Consider the following 26469-nt stretch of genomic DNA (forward strand, 5'->3'; position numbering starts at 1 on the left):
ATTAGTCAGACACATAGTCTACCCGAGCAGCGACCACTGCAGATGCCAGAGAGCAGCAGCAAGGAGCAAGCGCAAGCAGGACGCCAGAAACGCCAGTGAGACGCAGCCGACAGAGCCATAGCCGGAGCCGCTACAGCCCGCCACAGCCCGCCACAGCCCGCCACAGCCCGGTGGGAAAGCAGAAAGGCGAACACCAGCAATTTCCACCGCCGCCGCCACTACCCTGCCGCTATCTGTCATCCGCAGCCGCGGCCGCTCACCTGTTACAGCGGTTGGCGAAAAAGCGGCAAAAAAGCGGCGAAAAGCTAAAAGGGGCAAGCAAAGCGAGCGAGCGAGCAAGCAAAGCGACGGAACTGCTCTTACCTGCAGCTGGCGGACGGCGCAGAAAGTGGCAAGCAAGCCGCCAAGCAAAGCGGCATCGCAGCCCCCGGCTCACAGGTACTCACCACCTCATTGCCTGCACTCCCCCGCCCCCCCCCGCCCCAGAGTGAGCTGCCGGAGCAGCGGACATTGCCTGGGATCTGGGTGCAGGGGGGTGGCCGGGAGCATCAGGGGGAAGTGCGGCTGGGGGGGCCAGGATCGCTTTTAGAGGCCAGGGTCGCCTAGGTGCGGGACGGATTTTGCTGGCGCCACCCCTACAATTCCCCACTACCCTCCACAGGGCCAGGAGGCCGGGGGGCCAGGGGGCGCCAAGCCCAGCGCTGCCCGCATCAACGGGGGTCACGGGCGCGACGGGAGCATAGCACCCAGCAGCAGGCCAGAGCCCCAAGCCTCCAAACTACAACTCCCCGCACAGCAGCGGCCGGTACACAGGAGACCCATACCCAGAGCCCAGAGCCGCAGAACATCACCCACGCGAAGCTGAACAACGTTTTACTTGCGACCAGGGGGCCGCCCACAGTTTTTGGCACACAGCTTGGTCCTTCCCCCGGGTAACTTGCGCTTGCCTACCAGTACAAGCACTGGATTTGCAGCAGCAGGGAGGCCAGGGCACCTTTCAACCTAGCAGGAGACTCCAGGAGATCCCACAGATTCCATCTACTACGTGGGTTCCACCAACCAAGTAGCAGCTGCCTAGGAGCCGGCAAGTCATTCAAACCAATCCCAAAATGAGGACCAGAAACTCTACCCTAATCCAATCCCAGGAGAGGCCCCGGCCACATAGCTCTGCCAAGAGACGGAAGGCGAAGCTATTTTACCCCCCAGTATTAGAACTAGGGGGGACTTATCAAGGCCCAGGGCCCTGGGATGGGCCCTGGGATGGGGAACACTCAGGATCAGCGGGAGCGACTGGAGCAACTCCAACCTTTCCGGGACCTCACATCGATTTCACCGTGGAACTGCCGGCTCATTTCCCTACAGCTCACCCCCCGGTTGACACCACGGGGAAGCCTTACAGCCCCCTGAAGTTAAATGCGCACAAGCCCAGGCCCAGCACCAAAGAACGCTCAAACTGCTCCGCTGGAAACAGAGACATAAGAAGCTTTTTGAGCCCCAAAACAACCTCCCCCCCCGCCTATCCTAGGACTTCGGACAGTTTACCTACCACCAAAGCAAGGGAGGAAGGGCCGAGTCCAACACTCGCAAGTCCTCGGGCCAACAGGATTCCCCTCTCACCAACAATTTTTACCCTCCAGAGCGGAATATCCCTCAAACTTATGACATCAGATAGGGTGGCGCTCGGGCCCATCCAATCAAACACCACGGCCCTGACTCTCCCCCCACCAGAGGACTGTCAGCGGAGCACCCCTCCTTCAATCAAAGCGAATATGCACGACACCTCAGACAGCACTTACGTTGACAAGAAAGGAACAACTTCCCCCATCATAGCGACACACACAGGTCTGGCCAACGGCACCCCCGCCACAAAGGAAGGAGCAACCCGACAACCATTCGTCAGGACCCTAAATCATCTATTGAATTCGCCAAGACCTGGTTCCCCGGAACACGATAAAACGGCCCTGCCCCACTCCCTGATAGCGGCTTTGCAAACACAAATCATCTATCACTGATCAGCGAAGCCCTTCTCTCAATGACAGGAGCAGCGATAATGCACACGGACAAGCTTGATGTCCAGATCAATATACTACAAATAGTGGCAAATTTGATCTCTGGGATAGACTCAAAACTGGACAACTTGAACGCTCTGATACGCAGAGCGCAGGACAGCACACAATTCAAGCCAGAGTCATGTAGTTGCAGTCCGATCCTGCACAGCTTAGAAAAACTTCCAAACATCATGACCACATTAATAGAGGACCTCAAGGGTGAAGCAAATAAAAAAAACTGCCAGAAGAGCATGCCTTTAATCACACAGGGTTCCGCCCAGGCACACTCTATGGATAATGGCCCAGCAATCCTCTGCCCAAGCAGCTCGGAAAAGCCTGCTTCCATGGCCTCGCCTACAACGTCCACCGCTTGTGGAACAAGAATTACCCTGATCAAGGCTGAAAACCAAGTCTCTCAACAAACCCTTAAACCGCCCAGTCCAGAGTCACAAAACCTGTCAAGGAAAAACAAGAAAAAACTAAGAAAACTCAACAAGGAGAAGAAAAACAATGCATATGCCACCAGTGTTATTCATAATTGGTTACGGCCCAATAAGCAGCCTTCCGGTAACACCATAACAGATGAAACACCCAACCTGGCAGCCACCATGCACACCGCAGAAGTAATCGAACCAACTACTGGAAATCCACACACAGTCACTTCAGCACCGGATCCAAGCTTGCCAGCTCTCCTTGCGGCCCCTCAACCCGCTACAGCCCTGATAATATAAAAACACGCGCATGAATCGCAGGTACACAGCCACGATGAAGCAAATAAAGCCACGCCACACGAGCGGGAGTCCCGCCAAACAAGCTCTGAGCACTCTGCGCAAACTAAGTTTACATCGAGCGGAGCATTATACTCTGATAACTCAAAAACTCCCAATAACATCACTGGAGACTTCCAGAGCGCCCCTCTCGGGTTAACATGCCTCAAACTGGAGCCCGCCGTGAACAGGCTATGGAAGAACAGCCCACCCAGCTTAATGCTCACTGAGGCGCCTCAACCTACAACAGGGCCAAAACACCAGACAAACTCTTACCAGCCTGGTTCGACATTGCTACCTTCAACCGGGACTCGGGGAAAAATTGGGCTCAACGAGGCCAGCGCAAGCTCTGCAAGTCAAGCAAGCGCGAAGGATCGGAAAATACTGTTACATCCAGAATATACCTTGCAAGGAAAATGGGACATCCTCAACCGCAGCAATCTTTTAACACTCTGCGCAAACATCCCGGGACTGGAAGGCATAAAAACCACAGACATCGAAACCATCTCTTTCCTGCCCCCGGATGTGGAGGAAAAAAACGAAACAACGGAATTAACTTTCATCAGCCCAGACCTGGCGGAGGCACTGAGGAGCCAACATTCTCTATTGGAAAGCTGGGGGCATAAAAATAAAGGCAAAGCCGGCACAAAAATATCCCTCAATTAAAAAAACCTTGATGTCACACTCTAAGCTGGACAACCAGGAACAGGGCGTGGCTGGCATCACACGCATAAATGCTCCTTCCATCTATCGGCCAAAAGTTGTGTCCGTCCTCCAGGGGTGTAAAATCAGCACAAACAATAGTTCAATCAAGGAACCCCAATCAAGGTCACAACTAACCCCAGCCAAGGAAATCGATTGTGCATAACCAGGGGTCACACAAGCAAAGATTGGTCCTGGCTGTCATCAGCACTAAACTCCAGCTCCTAACACACTCGCCCTGCAAATTTAGCCTGATCTTATCAACACACTCCCACTGAGCGAGTAAAACCTTTAAACAAAAAAGAATCACAGAGAGCTTAAAAATATTAACGTGGAACGTCTCAGGCCTCAAAAAGCTGCTACTAAACCATGCCGCAGTGAAATTCTTGGAGGAAGCAGACATTATATGCATACAGGAAACTTGGCTGACCCAACCGCTGTCGCTAAGAGGATATGCAGAACATGGCAAAGCAGCAAAAAAGAACAACATACTTGGAAGACCCTCAGGGGGGACTTGTGTCTACATAAAACACTCGTTGAACATAGAATTAATGGAATTTCATAACCAACCAAACACCCTTCAGGAGGGCATTCTGAAATTCCCCCATTCCACCAACGGCACTCCTCCAATACTACTAATCAACATCTACCATAACTTGCAGGAGAACACAGCTAACTCGCTCACACTTGCAAACCAACTAGAAACCTTACTGCTACGCCATTCATCATTAGACTGCATTATCCTCGGTGACTTTAACACTCATAACATAGGGGTCTCTACTGAGCAAAACCAACAGCGCAGGGCCGCCAAATTACGGAATGAACTTTTAAAACCATACAAACTGGCGACGGCGCACACAGTGCTCTTAAAGTACACCCCGGGAGCCTTGGTCGGTCCCACGTACAACAATCAAATGACGATCGACTATATCATCCTAAGCGATAAACTGCAAGCCCAAATGACAAACTTCATTGTTCACCAACGCAATGACAGCGACCATGCAGCCCTAACAATCACTATGAACTTATTTGTGAAATCACGACATAGGCCCGTATGCATCGGGGCAACGGACGGCCAAGAATTAATAAAGCTGCCTAGAAGAATTAAATGGGGACAGGTAGCCACCGCAACTTTTAACAACAGGGCAAACTCCTGGGCAGGTTGGCCTCCGCGCAAACACAGCCAGGACACAATAGCAATATGGGACGGAATCACTGTGACTTTAGCGGCAAAACTCCGGGGACGCGGGGACAAACAAAGGACAACCCACTGGCATCCTCCGACGGCCTTTGGATTTAATGCAGAAATTAAAACAAATGCAAAGGACTTAAACAAAAAACGAAAAGCCCTCAGTAAAAGCCGCACAATCACGAACAAAATACAACTGCAGGAGGCCGCAAAGAGCCACTCCAAAAAAGTGTGGGCTGCAAAGCGTTACCACTGCGAGGCTCAGTGGCTGAAAATCTTTGATTTGTTGAGCCCCGGGAAATCACAAGAGTTCTGGAGTTACATAAGTCACCTTGGTTGAGGTACAAACCACAGAGAAAACTCCCTCGAGGCATCAGTCTGGGTCTCTCACGTAAAAGCGCTCTACAACGAAGAACGACCAATCACTCAGCCACACGACATGCCCTCATTAAGAGAGAATCCTGCTTTAATCATCGATACCACGCCCCCTCCTGGAAAATCTCTAGTGTCCAAAATATTTTTAAAAATTAGACCAAACGGCGCACCGGGCCCCAACGGCCTCCAAGGCCACCTGTTCAAATCAAACATTGAATTCTGGTCTGAAAATCTGACCTACCTATACACTGACTGCTGGCTAACGGGGGATGTGCCTGACTCATGGCGAGGCTCGCTCTTGCACCCAATCCACAAGAAAGGGACCAAATCGGATCCAACGAACTACCGCATGATCGCCCTCTTGGACATCGAGGGCAAAGCCTACGCCAGTGCCATCCTGAAGGACCTCACAGACTGGGCAAGCGAAGAAAACCTCCTTTCATTCTGTCAAACCGGCTTCAGACCAGGGTCCTCGACTGTAGACAATATCACTGCACTTTCTTACCTAGCCAATCGAGCGCGGCTGCGCAAAATTCTCCCATTATTCACCTGCTTCATCGATTACTCGTTCGATGGAGTAGATCGTACCATCCTATGGAGAAAGCTGGTCCATTGGAACATCGACCTCTCTTTGCTAAGAGCGATACAATCTTTGTATCAAAATAACGGGGTAAGAATTAAACTTTCAAGTGACTCTGCAACCGCCAAGATTGACACGAACCGTGGCTTAAAACAAGGGTGCGTGTTGGCACCCCTGCTGTTTAATTTATACACAGCAGACATGGAGATAGCCCTGTCGGGGGCCGCCTTAGCAACGCCAAAGATCGGGGCAACCAAAATTCCCCAGGATGACCTCGTAATCCTGGGTCATACAAAAATTGGGCTTCAAAAGGCACTTACAGCCCTGGCAACATACAACAACAAAAATAGGCTGGTAGCAAACCCGACCAAGTCAAAAATAGTCATCTTCGGGCACTACCCCAAAAAAAGAAGAGCAAAATTGAGCCTCGGCCATTTGACCTTGGACAGCACACAGAAATACACGTACCTGGGGGTCTCCTTCCACGAATCGGGGTTGTGCGGCACCCACCTAAAGAAAATTCAGGGTAAAGGGAAGACCATCACCTTCGCCCTATGTAAACTACAAGCCTCTTTATATAGTCCATCATCAACTGCTATTCAAAGAGTCCTCAAGGCCAAGTTAATGCCGGCCCTCAATTACGCACAACAGGCGTACCCAGGCAAACTGAACAAGGAGTTGGAAAAAATTCACTGTGGGGCATACAAGAGATTGTACCATTTACCAAAATGTACAAGAAACACTCTAATTCGCCTGGAATTCTCACTCAACCAACAAAATCTGGAAGAGATGGCAGCCCTAAGCAAATATTACTACCTTACAACAGCGGCACGCGACAACACACTGAAGGCCGTCTTGAAACATATCTTCATGGAACCCGGGAATCCCTGGTCAGCTACCATTGAATCAGCAATGACCCATCTTAACCTTGCGATCGAGTCGTGGAATCCAGACCTTGTCAACCACACGACCATCAAACACGCGATCAAAAAGCAAGTGTGTGCCTGTTCTCGGGACTTGGACCTTGAGTCTCTTGCGAAAAGAGCCTTTCATGAGTCTCTATGCTTGCCGCACACCGCATATAACCCTCGAAACCATCTCACGCAGGCTGTGGGCCTCCCAGCCCTCCATAAGATTCTAGCCTACAGACTGCACCCCCTCCCGCTCAAAGAACTATATCATCCGGGAAATGCTGGCACGGGAGTTCGGGAATGCAGACTCTGTAATTACAAACGCGAGTCATTGGCCCACTTACTATTCTGCTGCCCTGCCCTACGTGTACCCCGCACCCTCTACCTCAGGCCCATCCTTAGGTACGCGGGGTCACGCACAGCTAAGGAGGCAATCCATCAATTATACACCTTGAGCATAGTAAAACAGATGGCCTCGTTCGGAAAGTTTATACAACAGACCCGGTCCGAGTTGATTGCAGCCAAGGGCGCACAGGAATAGAGACTTTGCTGCGGGACACTGGGTGGCCCTTCCAGGTCCCCGAATGCGTGTGCCCTTTTGAACCCTGGGAACTTTTCATAAATGCTTGCCTGCTGAAACACTTTCAGGTTTTAACTTTTGTAATTTTATACTTTGGTCTTAATGTAATGGTTTTAAGTAACCACAGAATAAAGTTATTCATTCATTCATTCACTGCAGATGCATACTGGCTCATAGGCTCTGCAACAAGACCTTGTTTGGTTCAGTGTGCTCGATTAGGAAGACATGAGAAGAGGAGGAACACATGGATGAGGAAATCTCTGCAACCTTCAAAGATTTCTACAGCGCCCTATCCTCCAACTTGGATGGCCCTCGGGGTGAACCGAGACTCTATCTGTGGGGGATTCCACTGACTCGATTACCGGCGGTACTCGCATTCCAACTGGATCAGCCAATACGAGTTGAGGAGGTGCTCCTAGCAATCACGCGGCTTAAGCCCACCAAGGTCCCCGGGCTGGATGGGTTCACACCCCAATTTTATAAAACCTCCTGTCAGGAGTTAGCTTCGCTTCTTAGGAGACTCTTTACCTGTTTCCTCGACTTTGGCGAATTGACCGACTTGATGATGGAGGTGTCCATATCTGTGATACTTAAGCCATCGAAGGATCCTGGAGACTGTGGGTCATATAGACCCATCTCCATTCTCAACATAGACGCCAAACTCTTCGCCGGGATCCTGGGAAGCATTTGTCTGCATCAATTGCCCATACATGCTTGCACTGTGGCGGCACATTCTTCAAATGGATCTGCTCTATTTACAGTCTCCCCAGAAACTCTGCCCGTGTCAATGGGACGTTATCCTTTATGCTCCGGATATTGAATGGCACCCGTAAGGGGTACCTTCTCTTGCCACTACTCTTTGTGCTCTACATGAAGCAGATAGTGCAGCAAATTAGAGACATCTCGCAGATATCCGGTTATTTGATTTGGCGCTGACACCCATACCATCAGCCTATATGCTGATGATGTCATCCTCTTAATGGTGGACTCTATGACGTCCTTGCCGTGCCTATTTAATGAGTTGCAGTTATTTGGAGAAGTCTCGGTTTTAAAGTTAACCTTAAAAGTCTCAGATCTTGAACTTGTCGGTCACTCCTACACAACAAAATTTGGCGGCACTACGCGCCCAGTTTCCATTGGCTTGGACAACAGAGGCCATACCATATCTTGGCATCCACTCGCTTCCACTACAGCAAATACGTTGGTGGCAAACTATGGGTCCCTCCTTGACCAGACAAGTAAGTTGCTGTCCTCCTGGAGTTGTCGACGGTTGGTCTGGTCGTGCTGCATAGCTGCAGTCAAAATTACTGTACTCCTGCTTATTCTCTACACATCTTTCAGACCTTACTGTTGACTCTTTCACCCACTGTGCTGCACTCCCTACAACTTGCTATCATCAAATTGGTCTGGTGCGGTAAAAGACCCCAACTCCATTATAAACAACTCTCAATGTCCAAGGGAGAGGGAGGCTTAGGGCTCCCACTGATCACTCAGTATTTCCAAGCCACGCAACTTCATCATCTCATAGAGTGGACTAGGCCTCTCTCCTAAAAGCACTGGTTCTTCATGAATGGATCAGACAGTTGCAGGTGTAAACATTTGGAGGAAAGCATGACTGCCTTGAAATACAGTGCCTGAGGGTCGTACTCCTCACCTATGACAGCGCCGACTATGAAAGTATGGAACCTTGGAGGCGGCCCACAAAATAGCCTCCTACTAGTATCTCACACCAGCACATATCCACAGATGGAACAAGGGACTCTTGGAGAAATGCTGGAGGGGCTGTGGGCAGACAGGTTTACTCCTTCATCTCCTTCATCTCCTGTGGCATTGCCCCAAACTGTCCTTATTCTGGGATCAGGTCTTAGATGACATTGACTTAGCTTTTGACACTACTCTTCCCTGTGTACACTCTACTTGGGCTGCCGAATCCCCTGACTTTCCCGTTGCCCTCGCTGCAGGGCCGGCAGATGGCTTTAACGTTAAATGCTGAGCGCCAAGTGATACTCATGCTCTAGGGATCTAAGAGCATCCTGTACCATACATCTTGGCTACATAAGCTTCGGTTTCCCTTAGCAATGGAGTGACTGTCTCTTACAGTGGAGAACAGAGCAGCTGCCTACCCTGATTTGTGGGGACCCTTCTTCGCTCCGTAGAATTTAGGGAAGGGGAAGTGACTTGCCCAAAATACTTGCAGATCTTGTACTTGCTCCTCTTGTGAGAGGCTGAAGTGCCATAAACCCTCCCTGCAGTATGAGACACCTACCAGGGTCCCTCCTGAGATGTAACTCTGTTTGATGTGCAGCGAGTACATTATTCTGGTGCGGCGGAGAGGGGGTGGGGTTAATGGTTTGCGTTTTGCTAGTAACTTCTCTTGATTTCTTTATTTGTTCATTGGTAAATAGTCTCTGGGTTGTGGGCATACAGCTGTGTACCACTGGCCCTCTGTTGTGTCTGCTGCCAGCCGCTGGGTGTAGGCAGAAAAGCTGTGTTAGTTACATTGTGGACCTCAATAAACAGAACTGTTCCACAATGTTATCCTATGGCAGAGGCAGGCCTTGCAGTGGTAAAACAACGAATTTAAGAGTTTTACTACCAGGACATGTTGAAGTCAAAAGTACATGTCAAACTTAAGTTCACTGCACTCTGCCCAATGAGCTAGTTAGGGCCTACCCCATGGGTAACTTATATCCATTAAATGGGAAGGTTTAAGTGTTGAAGATCTGTGACTGGGGGTGAGTGTCTGTAAAGTTGAGTGTCTCTAAAGTTAAAGCGTTCTGTCCATCATCTCCTTGTTTTTACAAAAGGTTTATTTTTCCAAGCCGAAATGGCATTTTAAAGATGCCCACACAGGCTGCAAAATCAGGCCTGAGACATGTTTAAATATCCTACTTAAATGGGTGGCACAATGACTGCTGCAGGCCCACTAATAGCATTTAATGTACAGTCCCTGGGCACAGACAGTACCACTTTACTAGGGACTTCATGTATGTTAATTATGCTAATTGAGTGTAAGCCCGTTCTGCTTCGTTTAAAGGAGAGGACACACGCATTACTAAGGTCAAGAAAAACAAGATCAGCAAAAGAATGGCGAGCAAGATAAAATGTATGGGATTTATCCTGCAGAAAGAGCTTAGTTCAACAATGTGTTACGTATCTATGTTGAGTTCAGAGTTCTTGCCTCCCACGCTAGCTCTCTGAGAAGCCTGAGACTTGGCCCAGTTTTCAGAACCATAGTAGGATGGTGCCTTTAGACGCCAGTGGCAAACAAAACCAATATACATGCCGACATTTTAGAAGACAGACAGAGTTAGTAGTGTTTATTATGGCATTTGTTGATATTCAGATGTCGTTCAATGTTTCTTAATTCCAGGTTTCTGTTGAACCCATCTGCACTTTCTGATGACCACATGCTTCAGTTTCGCTTTCTGGGCATCCTCATGGGTGTAGCCATGCGCACCAAGAAGCCCTTGGAACTCTACCTGGCGCCCTGGGTGTGGAAGCAGCTCTGCAACATCCCGTTGACCACCCAGGATCTAGAAGAGGTGGACCTGCTGTATTATCGATGCCTGCGGGGGATCCTCCATCTAGAAGACAGCGAGATCACAGAGGAAAACTTTACAGTGGTAAGAGAGTAAGACCTGGGCATGCTAATCACTCAGAAACAAAACTCTATGTTGCAAATGCACCAGCAATCGATTTCCCTGTCACTGTCAACCAAGCCAAGTAGGTTTTATAAAACGTATTAAACCAACCTAGTCAACGACACTACCACCAGCCCACACTCATTCCAATGCCATCAGTCAGCCTTCTGAAACATGACATCACCGGCAATGTATGAAGGTGCATTGCGCAACCATTATGCATGCACTAAGGAGCTTATTTATGCGGGCCTGTGCCGCCAGAGCGTCGCTTTTTTTATGCTCTGACGGTGTGAACCTCTCAATCAAATCTATGAGGTGACGCAAAGCAACCCTGCGTGGCTTTGCATGGCTTCATAGATATGGAGTAAGACAAAGCATTGCAAGTCGCTGCTGTACCTTACTCTGTGCCAAGAAGGCGTTCCATAGGAATTGTGGTGGGTTTTCCCGTGCAGCTCCCATAGATTTTGATGCTGCTCTAGATTAACTCAATCACGTAAACCCAGGGCACCATTAAAACATAACGTCTTCCCAGAGCAGGTGTAACTAGAAGAAATATTTTTTACTCTTTCCATGCATATCAGCAGCAACATTTGCAACTATCACCATCTCACCTGTAAACTTCATCGACCCACATTCCTTACTCTATCATCACATTATGCAGGCACATGAAACTACCAGCTGCCTGTGAGTATGTCTCCCTGTCCTGCCGTGAGGATACCTTACCAACCACCAACCGGCTTTGGACAAGACATATCCTCTTCAAAGGACTTTCAGACACACTACACTACCAATAGCTGATATTGTGATAATAACCCACCTATAAGGTATGACAAACAAGAAGCAGTGTAACAATCATTGGCACTGGTTCTCAACCTTTTGATTTCTGAAGACCCCCGCTTAATCATTACTGGAACCCGGGGACACCCACTGAATCATTTTGGGATCTGACACCCCCCACTTAATCATTACTGGAACCCGGGGACACCCACTGAATCATTTTGGGATCTGACACCCCCCACTTAATCATTACTGGAACCCGGGGACCCTCACTGAGGGCCCAATTCACAAAAGCAATCTGGGACAAAATCCTAACTTTAGGACTTTTGGTATTCACAAAAGGCATTTAGTAGTAGTGAAGTTAGGATTCCTAACTTCACTACTACTGAATGCCTTTTGTAAATACCAAAAATTAGGATTTTTCTCAGTTTACTTTTGTGAATCGGGCCCGAGTCATTACTGGAAGCCAGGGACCCCCACTGAGTCATCACTGGAAGCCGGGGCCCCCCACTGGATCATTATTGGAAGCCTAAGCATTGTCCATGATTTGAACCGCAAAACAATGCACAAAAAATGCAGAAGTACGGTGCATTGCCTACACCGTCTCTCCAAGCTCTTTAACCATCTCGTGGTGCCCAGTTGCAATAACTGTGGTCGTCCCTTCAGAGATGGCAGGCGACCACAGTTATTGCAACTGGGCACCACAAGATGGTTTAAGAGCATGGAGAGTGCACATGACTTTTTGGCACTTTAGGTTCACGTTTCCCTCTGAAATAGAAGAGGGACATTGAACAGCGGGCCTCACAGTTCCAGTGGAGTCTTGTTTATCTTCACTTCTTTACCTTTATCACCTTTGCAGAATGGCTAGATATTTAGGTCCTGATGAATGCCTGTTGGCAGAAACATGTTTACCTAATGCACTAGGATACATCATTTGAGTCCCTACCCGTCCCACATTTTAATTATGTCGCTGTGACCACCCAATAAAGTTTCAGTGGACTCAGACAGACCTTTTTCATCACACCTTTCCACACTTTTATGCACTCTGCCCCTCATTCACCTTCTTCTTACGCTCCTCTTCAGAGAAAAAAACACCTCAGCTCCTCCCCTAGGGGTTTCGTAGCCCACACTACGATGTGAGGAAGGAACCCAAATGATGAAGCAAGTCATCTAACACTGAGTGAGGGTTATTGTCCTGAGGGATATCTCTCCCCTTTAGGGCCCCATAGAACACCTGTTCTGCAGTGTCTTTGAGCTTCTTTCCACATAGATCTAGCTCATCGTTCTTTAGTGTGATTTATAATATTCTCCTATGGATCAGTACATCTTGGCTTTCACAGATCCCTTTTTGATCCCTAGTGTGTCTATGACACAGATCACTCTCCCACGCATTCCTTCACACTGCACTGTGCATTAAGCTGCTCTGGCCCTTCAAGTGAGTTGCACCTCAGCAGGGTTGGCACGCTCCCTCCTTCTCTGTAGCAGGTTAGCTTCACTGCAAGGCACTTCAGGCCAGAGTTTCTGCATCTGCCAGCAAAGTCAGAAACCAGGTGATGCCCCCTCATCCCCGGAAAGCTGGCTGTCGGGCAGATACCAGAGTACTCTGTGGCGCACTCCCTTCCTTGGTTAAAGAGAATTTGGAACTGAAACAATAAGTGGGTCAGTGGTTCGCATGGTGATAGAGGTTAAGCAGGGGATGGGAATTTATGTCTGCATTTTCAGAACCAGTTTGGATGGCCATCACTTCAATCTTGAAAAAGACTTTTAAAAAACATGAGCTCTCACATGTTGCCTGCCTCTTTGTAGCAAGAGTGCCCTCAGCCCTAATGCTTCTCCCCAGTACCGCTGTTGTAAAGTAAGACATTCTTAATAGTGATGCACTCCTAGGTCCCAGTGCCACTGCATCTGCCTCATTAAGTAGAGCTGCTGCCTTGTGAAGGAAGCAGTCTCTTCTGCCCCTTGTTCAACCCTCCGTCCTCCTTTCCACCACCTCTCCAAGGCTTAAACTAAGGTGTCTCCTCTGCATCAGTTCTCCTCTCTACTGGGCCATTGGTCTGATGCCAAAGCCCCACTGGCACAGCAGGGATGCACTGAGCCCTAATACAAGCAAGGAATGATAGCACAACAGCAATAATTGGGGAGCAGAGGCCCCCACACCATCGCCTCAGTGCACCTGCCGCCCTAATGGTAGCGATAGCCTTAAAATAAAAGAGCCCTCACTTCTCAACACCTTTCTAGGACATCTCTCTGACAAAGTGGGGAAGCGGTCTCTGTCCATTTGTAAGCGAGCTATTAGACACCCACATAGCGTCCCTGTCTCTGGATCATCTCTTCAATGCTATCCATAGATTTCGCTCCTTTCGGCATTCTCTTGCACCATTACTCTGGGTCGCCAGGGCACCGGTCAGGGCGCTGAATATAACCCTTTTGGTCTCAGATCTGCTACCCCCCCCGACTCAACTTAAGTATGTAAACTGAGGTCAAAAGTGGCATGCTATGGGGGACCAAGTTACTCATGTGTTTTTCATTTGATCAAAACAGTTCCAATACTTTTTGTAAAAAAAAACATCCCAGAGTTGTTAATGGGGATATGGCGGTATCTTTGGGTGACTGTGAATGGCTGGGATGGGGGGCAGCCTAACAGTTTAACTTTCTTCAGAAGAAAGAGCTGGTACCAGGTTTTCTTTGGTAGTGTGTTTTTTGAGGGTGAGGTTGGAGTCAAGGGTGAGTCTAAGTGAATTGGTGTTCAGTGAAAGTTGGAGTTTGGCACTATTAAGGTTCACAATGTTGAGCCAGGTTTGTGTTGTTTGTTATTTTTGTCAAACTTTGTGTTGGTTGGGATGAGCTTTAGGTAGGAGTTGCACATCCACGTCTTGGTGATGTGCAGGTGGTGTTTGAGGTGTTGGATGTTTAAAGTAGAGGATATTTTAATGTAGAGTTGTGTCAGTGTTTCGGGAAGATTAATCAGCAGTCACTCGCAGAAACAGCGAAACAACTCGAATTTCAAAAGGAACCCAGTCACCTCTCACCCCATTTCAGTGTCTAGGTGTCATCCAACCAGCTTCAGGAGTTCCAGCAGTATACTTCCACAATCTGGGAAAATAACCTCATATCCTGTGGTCATGAACAGGCAAGAGCTGTCAAAAGGAGCCTGCAGGCCTCAATTCATCTTTCCCACTCATGTACACACTGTCCACAGTATGCAGCACACAGGCCACAGGCAGAACACAAACATGAGATGTTAGCAAAGTATATAGGTTACCTTAAAGAAGCAGCACATTACCCAAGTGGACCAGTAGATCTCTTACGCCAGTGACACAGATAATAAGCATTGTCATGGTTTTTGCAAACGATATTGTTGGTGAAGCTCCCAGGTGTGTGTCAAACTAAAAAAAAACATTGACTAAACTCAAAAATGTTTTTTGGTCTCAAAAAGCATACATTACCATATTAGTCTCTGGCACCGATGGGAAGTACTCTGTGTGAAGGACAGAATGCCATAACTCATAGTGAAGGCAGCCATTGGCTGAATTGGGGGACACATAGCCCCTTGATACATGCTTGAATGTGTTGGAAAAAAATATGAATGCCAAAACCACAGACAAATGGATGAATTGTGGCTAAAAACACTGTAAGTAACAACAGGGTCACATACATAATTTTAGTAAACTCAAGATGACTTGGCTAACATAGACCTAAAACCAATTGGCTGCCAGCCTCTTGCCTATGATGAAGGAGAAATAGGGCAGGAAGAAGTAAGTTAAGAAGAGAAGAAGAAAAGAAAGAAAGACAAAAGGAGGAAAGGAAAGAGAAAAATGTAAATATAAAAAGAGAAAAGGAAGGGAAGCAGTAAAGGGAAGAAAGAAAAGAAGGATGGGAAGAAAAAAGAAAGGAAGAAGTAAGTAAGAAATAAGTAAAGACGGAAAGAAAGAAGGCACGAGGCAAAGAAAGAAATAAAGAAAAGAAAGAAGGAAAGAAAGAAGGAAAGAAAGAAAGGAAAAAGAAAGAAAGGAATCAAAAAGATAGGGGAAAAAAGGAAGAAAGAAGGAAAGAAAGAGCTAGAACTTAAAGAAAGCAGGAATGCAAGAAAGAAAAAGGAAAGAAGGTAAGAAAGTAGGAAAGAAAGAATGAAAAAAGGGAGGAAAGACGTTAAGAAAGCAGAAAATAAAAGAATGAAACAGACAGCAGGAAAGTAGAAAAGAAAGCAGGAAAGACAGAAGGGACAAAGTCAAAACACTGAAAGAAGCAAAGAAAAATAGTAAGACAGAAAGAAGAAAAGAAAGAAAAGAAATGAAGGAAAGAAAGTAGGCAAGAAGGAAAGAAAGACTGAACAAAAACAGGAAAGACAGAAAGAAAGAAAAGACAGAATAAATACTGAAGAAAGAAAGAAAAAGAGAAAGGAAAGACAAAGAAAACATGGAAGAAAGCAAGAAATAATGAAGGAAAGAAAGCAAGAAAGAATGAAATGGTAAGAATGCTGGATAGAAAGAAGGAAACAGTGAAAGAAAAAGAAAAAAGCAAAAAAGGAAAGAAAGCAAGAACAAAAGACAGCAGGAAAGAACGAATGAAGGAAGCAAGAATAAAGGAAAGAAAGAAAGGAGGACAAAAGGTAAGCAACATTGAAAGAAAAAAAGAAAGACAGAAAGAAAAAGAAGGCAAGAAAGCAGAAAAAGGAAAGAAAGTAAAGAAAGTAAAGATGAAGAGAAAGTAGGAAGGAAAGAAAAATGAAAGAAAGATGAAAAGCAAGAAAAAAGGAGAGAAAAGAAGAAAACCGGAAAAAGAAAGATTGTAAGAAAGACAAAAAGGGAAGAGGAAATAAGAGGTAAAGAAACAAAGAAAGAAGGAAAGACACAAACAAAGAAAGAAGAAATAATGAAAAACAAACAAAGCATGAAGTAAATACATAAAGAGAGCTACAAATGGTGTATCCTAAATATGATAAAAGTTGATTCTCTTTCAGGCAACGTTTATTAAATAACTATTGGTAAAACACATAAATGTGCTTTACACAAGTGTCCAACTGAGAATTCAAGTGTATGCTATTGAAGCTTTGTGTTTGTCAACTGCATGCATAGAAAAAAGAAAATAAGTTAATACAGAACCTTTTCAAATCGATACATTCTGTTATGCTATGAAATATCTGCAATCAGATAAAAATAGGACAAAATAAATGTGCAATAGTATAGACAGGAGCTGATAAAGAGCGAAATGAGGCCAGTGCTCACTTCTGGTAGAATCTTGCTTTCACCTGAGCTATAATCACAAAAACAGCACTTAAGTCATTATAAAGTGTGAACAAAAAACACTTGCAGCGAACGGAACTATCGTGGGTGCTGATGGGCTCATTGTTTTTTACGTTCAGAAAGGTTTTATTAAGTTTTAAGACAAAATGAAAAGAACAAGTACAATACAAAAAAAGATGAAGGAATTTACAAGCGTAAGCAATGAAATAATCAATATGAAATGCATTAAACCAAAATACGCAATATGAACATATAATAATAAAAGAGAATCGCAATCAAAGAGGAGGGGAAAGGAGGAAGGGAGGGAGAGGGAAAGGAAAGCACATGTCATAGGGACATAAAATTCATAAACTACAGAGTTACAGTTAAATTGTAATGTAAAAATAGGTCATGAGAAAAAATTTAACAATATCATTGCAAAACATATGAATCAATAGGAGACCAAAACGACTGAAATGATTGTGAATTATGAGTAACGCCTTTAAGAGATAGCTGCGCACCTCTTCTCGTAAAGGCAATCCATGACCACCAAGCATGGACTGAAAGCGAAGAAGCATCTTTCCAACAGAAGGTAATGGATTTTAAGGCAGCTGTTATCAGAAAATTAAACAATTTTGCCTCTGACTCAGAAAGGGGATAAGTTAGGGCGATCGATTTGCAAATTAATAAATTAAAGGAAATATCATCTTGTAAAGGTAAAATTTTTTAAATTACTCTCCATACTTCCAACCAAAATTTCATAATAATTGGACAGTCAAATAACATATGGCGAAGTGAACCAGGGCTAGCATTGCAGTGCCAACAAACATCAGAAAGTAACAGTTTAGCATGAAATAGACGCAATGGAGTCCACAAAGTGTTAAATAATATATAGGCATTGGTTTGATAAAGGGACACTGGGAGCCAGCCAGAGATACTGTTGAGCCATATAGAGGACCATGAGTCATCTGACAGGGTGATAGAAAGTTCATTGTTCCAAAACGAAGAAATAATCTGAACATTGGAGCCCTGTGAGGTGGATTTTTTTTTAAATAAAAAACAGAGACAGCTTTAGGGGACGATGTTGCAGCTGTAATGTAAATTAGTAGGTCATTTGTGGTGGAAGAGGGAATACCATTGGGAAAGGAATCCAAAATAGAGTTACACAAGAATTGATATTTTAAAAGGTCAGTAGCTGGAAGACCAAACTTTAACTGTATCTGTTCAAAGGGAATAAAAGCAACACCATTAAAGACATCCTTAAGATATAAAATTCCCTTTGAAATCCAAGAGGACCAAAAGGTAATGTTTCTGTTCAATTTAAGTAGTGCACTGTGCCATAAAGACAAGTGGATTGTGGAAAGTAGGGGTAATTCAAAATTAGAATCTAAATCATTAATTATCAATCTGGAGGACTTAATGATAGAGGAAAGATGAACAACCTTCGCTGTGGAAGACATTGACATCAATGAAGGCAAAGAAAAGGGCCGTACAATGGAGGCTTCAATATCCAACCAAATTGGAGGTTTTACCATATGTGAAGTAGTAAACCAAAGGGTACTCTGCTTTAAAATAAAAGCTTTATGGTAAAGGTGAAAGTCTGGCAGGGAAAAACCAGCCTGGGCTTTAGGAATTTTTAACTTTTTGTAAGCAATACGAGGGACTTTGTTAGACCAAAGGAATTTAGATAATAGAGTGTCATTAGATTTATAAAAATTAAGAGGAAATTGGGTGGGGATCATAGCTAAAGAGTAGAAAACTTTAGGCGCTATATTCATTTTTATAGATTCCATTCTTCCCCACCAAGTGAGATGAAGGGCAGACCATTTGGACGTTTTGTTTTTAATGTAGTCAATTATGAAATCAGAGTTAAGTTTTAACGTAGCTGGCAGCGATGAAGCAAATAGAATACCCAAATACTTAAGTTTGGTTGGTTGCCAAAGAATATCTTTGTTTGGGAGCATCTCTGAGGTACAAAACACTTTCAAAGGAAAAAATTCAGTTTTGCTTACATTTAATTTGTACCCTGAAACCATAGAGCAGTGGTTCCCAAACTTTTGACTCCTGAGGACCCCCAATGAGTCACCACTGGAAGCCGGGGACCCCCAAGCAATTTGTAGGATTTAAATTTCAAACATTAACAGTAATTCGGAAAAAAATGAACACACATGTGCACAAAAAACAAATACTCTAATTACTAATGATTTTAGGGGCATATTTACAATCCCCTATCACTATGGGAACATCACTTATTGAGACGTTCCCGTGGCGATATGGGCTTTGCCTTATTAACAAGGCAACTTTAAGCCACTTAACGTGGCTTAACAGTTCCTTGTAAATAAGACCCCTTTCCCGCAATTCTTAGCATGAAAGGGGTGGAGAGTGGGTGTTGTTGTGGGCGTTTCCCCTGCAACATCCATTGATTTTGACGCTGCCCCCTATTTACAAGAGCAGCATAAATGGGAAGCAGCGCCAAAATTAAGACCAGGGAAAACCTGGTCTTAACTTGGTGAAACAAGGAGAAATGCTTCTTTCTCCTCGTTTTTGCAAAACGCCTTGTATTGTTTAGGTTCAGGAAGGCGACCCTTCCTGCACATCAACAATCTTTAAAAAAAATTACATTTTGTAACTTCCATGTGTGCTGCATTAAGCAGCACACATAGAAGTGACAAAATGACATTTCAAGATTGTTTATTTGCAGGAAGGGGGCCCTTCCTGTACATAAACAATCTTCCCCTGTTAAGTGTAGCGCCAGCGCAGGCGAAACGCAGGGCTGCACCATATTCTTGTAAATATGGTGCAGCCTTGCGTTTCTGAAGTAGTAGAGTGTGTTGTTAAGCCAAGGATGCTGGTCCAGAGAAGCACAAACTCAAGCAGTGCTGGTCTGGAGCAGCACAAACTCAGGATTCAGAACATAACATAGTGGTTAGCATTGACTTTAACAACACAAATGTATTTCCACCCAAATAAACCTTTTTAGAAGCATCAGAATACTGAAAGACTGAGAAAAAACATAAGTCACTAACTTGTGCCTTGCAGTTTGCAAGCAGCTGTTTGACAGTTTTTTTGTCACTGTGCTAGATTATGATTGTTACTTATGAACTGCACTGTAATGAAAGAATCTCTCTGACAAAAGCAGTAACCCCCTGACCTATGCATACCAAGTACTGTTTTTTAAAATACATGGTACACTTCTTTGCAGTAGGCATATTAACCCTCTGTGCTACATTGGTTCAGTCACAGCAGCCACTGGACAAAACTCTCATGTCTCTCCAGCAGGGAAATTAATCACTGTCGTTATCTTGACACTTTTATTGTTCTTTGAAAACAGCTAATTTAACAAGATACTTTTCAGTGCTTTTAAAACTGCAGCCTGCGGACCCCCTGGGAATGTGTCAGGGACCCCTGGGGGTCCGCGGACCACAGTTTGGGAAACACTGCCATAGAGTATTGAGTAATAATGTCTAATAGGGAAGGAACAGAAGAAAGAGGGTTACTAATAAATAATAAAACATCATCTGCATAGGCTAAAGTTTTAACAGTTACATCATTGATCGTAATACCCTGAATGTCATCACAAAGGCGAATATAATTAAGAAAAGGTTCAATGCCTAAAAGAAATAACAGTGGAGAAAGGGGACAACCTTGCCTAGTTCCTCTAAAAAGAGGAAACTGACTAGAAATTTGACCATTAATGAACAAACGAGCAGTAGGGGCAAAATATAAAGCCGAAATCATACGAATAAAAGGGGCACCAAAATCAAAAGACAATAAAGTTTTAAATAAAAATTGCCAGTGAATCTTATCAAATGCTTTTTCAGCATCTAAGGCCATCACTCCCGCAGGAGAGGACAGGTGAGAACTTTGTTCAATAATGTGTAAAAGAGTTCTAGTATTATTAGCAGAATATCTATTTTTCATGAAACCAGATTGATCTGGATGAATAATGTAGTGGAGTACAGGAGCTAATCTAGTAGCAAGGATTTTCGCATAAAGCTTACAATCCTGGTTAATTAGGGAAATGGGGCGATAATTGGAGACCAAGGTAGGATCTTTATCAGGTTTGGGCAAAACAATAATTAAGGCGTCCGTAAAAGAGCCCGAGATAGTACCAGAGGAGCCAAAATGAGAGAAAAGGGCATTCAAATAAGGGAGGATATGTGATTAAAATTCTGCTGGGATACCATCCGGACCTGGGGATTTATTCTTGGGAAGTGACTTAATGGCAAGCAAAATCTCTTCAGATGTAATTGGGGAATCTAGACCTGTTCTATCTGACAAGGAAATATGGGGTAAATTGCACTTACCTAAAAAAGAATCAATTAAAGATTCAGGGCAATTGTCAGGTTTACTATAAAGGGTGGAATAAAAATTTAAAAATTCTTGCACAATATCATTATGAGAAATAGCTACATTGCCCTGTGTTCCTCGTATTGAGGTAATCTGAGTCTTATCTCTTTTAATTCGTAAGTAATTTGCAAGGAGTTTTCCTGATCTATTGATGTTAAAACGAAATCTAGCATTGGACTTTGAAAGTTGAACACCTGCTCTCTGACTAAGGATGGCATTATATTCATAGCGGAGTTTTTGAAGTGTAAGTTTGTACTGGGTGTCATTAGAAGAAATAAACAAACGCTCAAATTTAGCAATTTGCTTTTCCAAATGCTTAATGTCAGCGTTAAATTGTTTGTTTTCATGAGCCATAATAGAAATAGTGGTACCTCTGATGTAAGCTTTAAATGCATCCCATCTGGTGACAATTGACGTGGAATCCTCAGGGTTGAACAAAAAGTAGTCTTGTATAGCTTGTAATAGTTTAGGTTTATGCTTATCAGTAAGGACAATACTCGAATTCATACGCCACCTGTTTTGTTTAGTAAAAGTAGAGGAGATATTTAAGACAAATGATATTAAAGCATGGTCTGAAATGTCTATAGTGCCTATGACGGGATTTGTAGCTGATTGAAGTAAGGAGGGTGAAATCAAAAAATAATCAATCCTTGAATGAGAATTATGGGGATTAGAGAAAAAAGAAAACCATTTTCAGTGGGAAAGTGTAGTCTCCATACATCAGCCAATTTGGTTGTACTAATGAAAGTTTTAAAAGCATGAAAAACTTTAGGGGGTCTAAACTTGGTAGTAGAAAGTCTATCAAGTAGCGGATCGATGATCACATTAAAATCCCCTCCAACAATCAAAGGAACTTGTCCCAACTTTAGAACTTCAGTAGATAAGTTAGACCAAAACAGCGGGTCATCAGCCGTGGGGCCATAAATATTAAGCAAAAAGAAGGTTGAATCATGGATTTTAACTTTAACAACAATAAATCTACCTTCTGTATCTGTAAATTTACTAATAATCTGACAGTGTAATCTCTTAGCAAAGAAAATCGCAACCCCATTTTTCTTACCAAGGGCAGGCGATGAGACAATATTGTCCACCCACTTTTTCTTCATATAGTGCAAAATGTTATCATCAACATGTGTTTCTTGAAGAAAACATATGTCAGCTTTAGAAGCACCCAAATAGTCTAAAATTTTAGTTCTTTTAACTGGATGCCGTGGACCTTTAACATTAAGAGAAACAATTTTGACATCATGTGTATTAGCCATAAAGAAGTAAGAAAAGAACGAAGAGAGATGGTAAAGGAAGAGAAGAGAGTAAACAGCCATGGAAGAAAAGTAACTCTACGTAGAAAGCTAGAAAAAGCAAGGAAGGACACAATAGGAAGAAACAGAAAAGGAAGAAAAAGCTACAAACAGGACACATAAATAAGGACACAGAGACGCACACCCGTTCCACAAGCATGGCCAGATACCGTTGGAGCTCATGAAGAAAGAAGAATCAAAAATCACCAGGAATGCTCAGACTAATTGCGTTCAGGTAATAGGAGCTTGTGTCTCCATTGATGACGAAGCTTGTTGATCCAGAAAAAGTCTTAAGTCTTCAGGACGATGAAAAGATTTTGAGAAGGTATCCTTCCAAACTCGCATTGTAGACGGATCAAATAGACCATACTTAAAACCAAGGCTTCTCAATTGAGGACGCAAAGATGAAAATTCCTTGCGAATAGTAACCGTTTCCTTTGCAAAGTCTTGATGGATAAATATTTTGGAGCCATTTACCAGAAGCGAAGGAATGTCTCTAGCTGCTTTCCTTATGAGGACCAAGTGATGGTGACGCAAAACCTTGAAAATCATTTGCCTGGGTTTTGCATGTCGTGGATTCCTGTGTGAGGGAATTCTATGCGCTTTGTCCACCTCAAATTTTTCTGGGAATTTGATATTTAGAAGACCAGGCAGCAAAGATTCCAGGTACAGGCGACAGTCGGAGCCCTCAACTTCTTCCGGCAAATTGAAAATGCGGAGATTATATTGTCTGTTACGGTTTTCCAATTCCAATAGCTGGTTATGCATTGGTACTATCTGAGCCATCAAAGGAGTAAAAGCGTCAAGTTTGGTTTTATTGTCCTGAATTTTGATAGAATTATCAGAAACTTTCATGGACATAGACGCCATATCTTTGCGAACATTTTTCATTTAGTTTGCTATAGTATCAGTATTGATGCGCAGCGCTTTAATTTCTTCTAGTATCAGGTTAAGTGAAGGTTCAGAAGTTTCAACAACCTTAGATTTGTTTGGAGGAGGAGATACTTGCTGCTTCCTTTTGTTGTTAGCTAAATTTTTATTATCCATCTTGAGGAGAAAAAATAACTTTTTGCGTCAGAAAAATGTAAAAAATAAATTCACCTCAAAATTTTTAATAAATATGAGGGAAAAGGGTATTAAAAGCTCTGGAAGTTGTTGAGGAAAAGGCAGTTGAAGGGTTAAGGTGAGCCGTGGGAGTGGCTAGGCCCAAGCCAGGCCCTTTCCTCAGAATTGCACCGCCCCCAGAGCTGAGGCAATCGGCAGAACCAGAGCAGAGGCTGGAGAGAGGAGCCAGGAAGCAGACAAAGGGGCCCTCGCGCGTTGAAAACGTGCAAAATTCACAGTCAAGGTAGGGGGCCGGCTTAGGAGTCAAGCGCTATGAAAAGTGAGCAAACCTTGTGGAGAAAATCGTCGTAATTCAGCTCATTAAGCTGATGTAGTTACGGAGCTCCGGTGGCGGCCATCTTGTCGACGCGCTCGCGCGACTCACGCTGATGGGCTCATTGTGAAAGAGCAAAAGACAGTCACTTAACAGGAAGCTAACCAGTGGCTGAAGTGGGCTGCTCATTGCCCCATGGTGTATGCTCTGGGTGAGTGGAAGCAAAATGTGAATGATACAACAAAAGACCAATGGATGAGAAGAGCTAGTTAGGTAGATAATACATATAATGTTAGTAAAAACAAAAGGTCTTAGCTAATGCCAGACCTAAAAGAGCCTGGCCACAACTACTGTAAACACATGGCAGGGACAGTAGTCAACTGTCATTCAAATGAGGGGGTGCTTGACCTGTCCCTCCAGGTTACAGGACCTCACTCATGTCCAAAGACAGACCTCTCACTAGATTAGATCGAGACTGAGGCCAAAACCACAAGCCAAGATACCAAATACTCACAGTCTGGCACTCACTTCAGGGACCACCACTGAACACCATGAAGGGGAGATTCCTGCCTCAATAGGAACCTACGAGTATCACTCACAGACAGTCCATGGGAAGGAAAGAAGAAGTGGGGAATGCACTGATCCTGTTATATTTCTGTAGGCAGCATTCCCCCTTCTTTTTATATTCACTTACAGCGAAGGAGTGCATGCAGACAACTATGGGAAGCCCTAGAAATGGAGCCCCACTCTATTAACCACCCTGGTAAGGATAAGGCTGTCCCAAACTCAGGGGTGTCTCTGAATTCTACAAGGGGACAGAACACAGCACTCCTTACTAGACCACAGCCATGTAGCCACAGGAGCACAGGAGGCTACACCTACCTCTACTGACACCGCCACCGGAGCCAAGAGTCACTCACCTTATAGCTCCCTTGCTGGGAGGACGCCGCCACCGGGGCCAAGAGTCACTTGAAGCCAGAATCGCGCCGCCGCTCCGGGACTACAGTTCCCGGCAGGCACAGCGGCGGCGCGCAACTGTGACGTCGCGCCAGGAGGTGCTTATCAACAGCGCTTGAACCAGCTACGCGGGACGCCCGGGGCGAAGCCCGGGCAAAGGGCGGGCCCTCTACGGCCCTCATCGGCAGGAAGAGGCAGGAGCAGGGCCAAGAACGCTGCTCAAAAATACTCAAGTAAGTGATACACTCCCTTCATACCTGTAAGTGTCTGGGATATCGTATTGATTTAAAACCCCACGGACCTGCATTGCTGCAACCTTGTAAAATGTCTAAAGCGAAAACATCCTCAGCTCCACTTAATACAATAGACAATTACATGGTACAGAAAGTTGCCAAAATTAACCAGGACAGGAGATCATCTCTGGGTCTTAGCTATTCGCCAGGCTTGCTTATTGACAATACGCCTCTACCTACCCCAGCTCTTGATATCAGCAATGAGGTGTTTCAGACTCCAGACAACAATCCATTGACCCAATTACTAGTAGCAATCAATGAACCAGCTCCCGAAAGTACAACTGACATTGACATTATTACTCTAGAAGAAGAAACCCCCACACCGGTCCCAGCTCCTAGAGTAACAAAGGGTGGGGGAAAGAATATACCAAAAAGGGGTGGTCTTCGATCAGGTAAAAAGCGCCCTGACGCTTCCCCCCAGGGGAATACTGGAGATGATGCTAGGAGTAATGGGGGAGAAAAGGTTCACCTGGACGAAGACCAATTTAAGAAGCTGCTGAATGCCATAGATAATAAAATTAAAACTATTACCAAACCACTCCTAAGCAAAATTGACCAGCTCACAGAAGAGGTTACTAGACTGGGGGTGCTTTTGCAAAAAACAACAGAAGAAAGATCAAATACTGCTTTGTTAAATCCAGTTACAGCTGACCCAAAAACCACCAAAACTGCACCTGGGTCAGATTTTTCTGCAAATACTTCCCAGAATACCATGAGGAGGCCTGTTCAAGGAGGGGAGGGATCGGGAGTCCCAAACCCAGTTACCATTGTTGAGGATTCTGCGGGGCCCAGCTCCAGAAGTACAAATGATCTCGACAATATAGAGAAGGGGCCTGTTGAATTAATAGTGGAAGCTTCCCCACTAATATTGGTCCTTGCAAATGTTCCTCAACTAGAATCAGGGCAAATAGAGAACATCCCTTCTTTGATAAATAAATCACTCCACTGGCTATCAAAGAACATGGCTTTTAAACCAGGAGGCAGGGACCAGTTGGCACAGGAAGTAGTAAAAGCTAGAAGGGTTGAATGGATCGGGGGTGGCATCAAAAAATTCAAGGGGGATTGTGTGGTGCTACATTTCTCAGATCCAGAAGTTTTACCAAACATTCTAGCTAATATATATCCCCCCCAGCGTAGATCCACCGAAATAGTGCCACTAACATTGGATTTCTTTTACATAAAAAAGGGAAACATTCTAAATCCAACATTGCTGAAAACGAAATGGAACCCTGTAATAAGAAAAGCCAAAATACCTGAAAATAAAAATAATTGGGACATCTCGATCGAAAACAGGTTCTCTGCCCTTTCAGGCCTAAGCCAATGTGATTGACTGGAAAAATCGAGGAGCTTAGGGAAAACTAAGATTATAAAGGTTAAACATGGAAATATTAGTACTCA

General features: G+C 44.7%; 1 protein-coding gene across 1 annotated transcript in view; it reads left to right on the forward strand.

Annotated features, from left to right (window-relative positions):
- Window positions 1–26469, forward strand: part of LOC147725878 (putative E3 ubiquitin-protein ligase HERC1) — a 1064842-nt gene that overhangs the window by 992046 nt on the left and 46327 nt on the right. The window contains exon 69 of the mRNA XM_086963380.1: window positions 10526–10778. Within this exon, the coding sequence (XP_086819506.1) occupies window positions 10526–10778 (253 nt within the window). The remainder of the gene's footprint in view (window positions 1–10525; window positions 10779–26469) is intronic.

Source organism: Lissotriton vulgaris, chromosome 3_1, assembly GCF_964263255.1.
Source record: "Lissotriton vulgaris chromosome 3_1, aLisVul1.2, whole genome shotgun sequence".
Lineage (NCBI taxonomy): Eukaryota > Metazoa > Chordata > Amphibia > Caudata > Salamandridae > Lissotriton > Lissotriton vulgaris.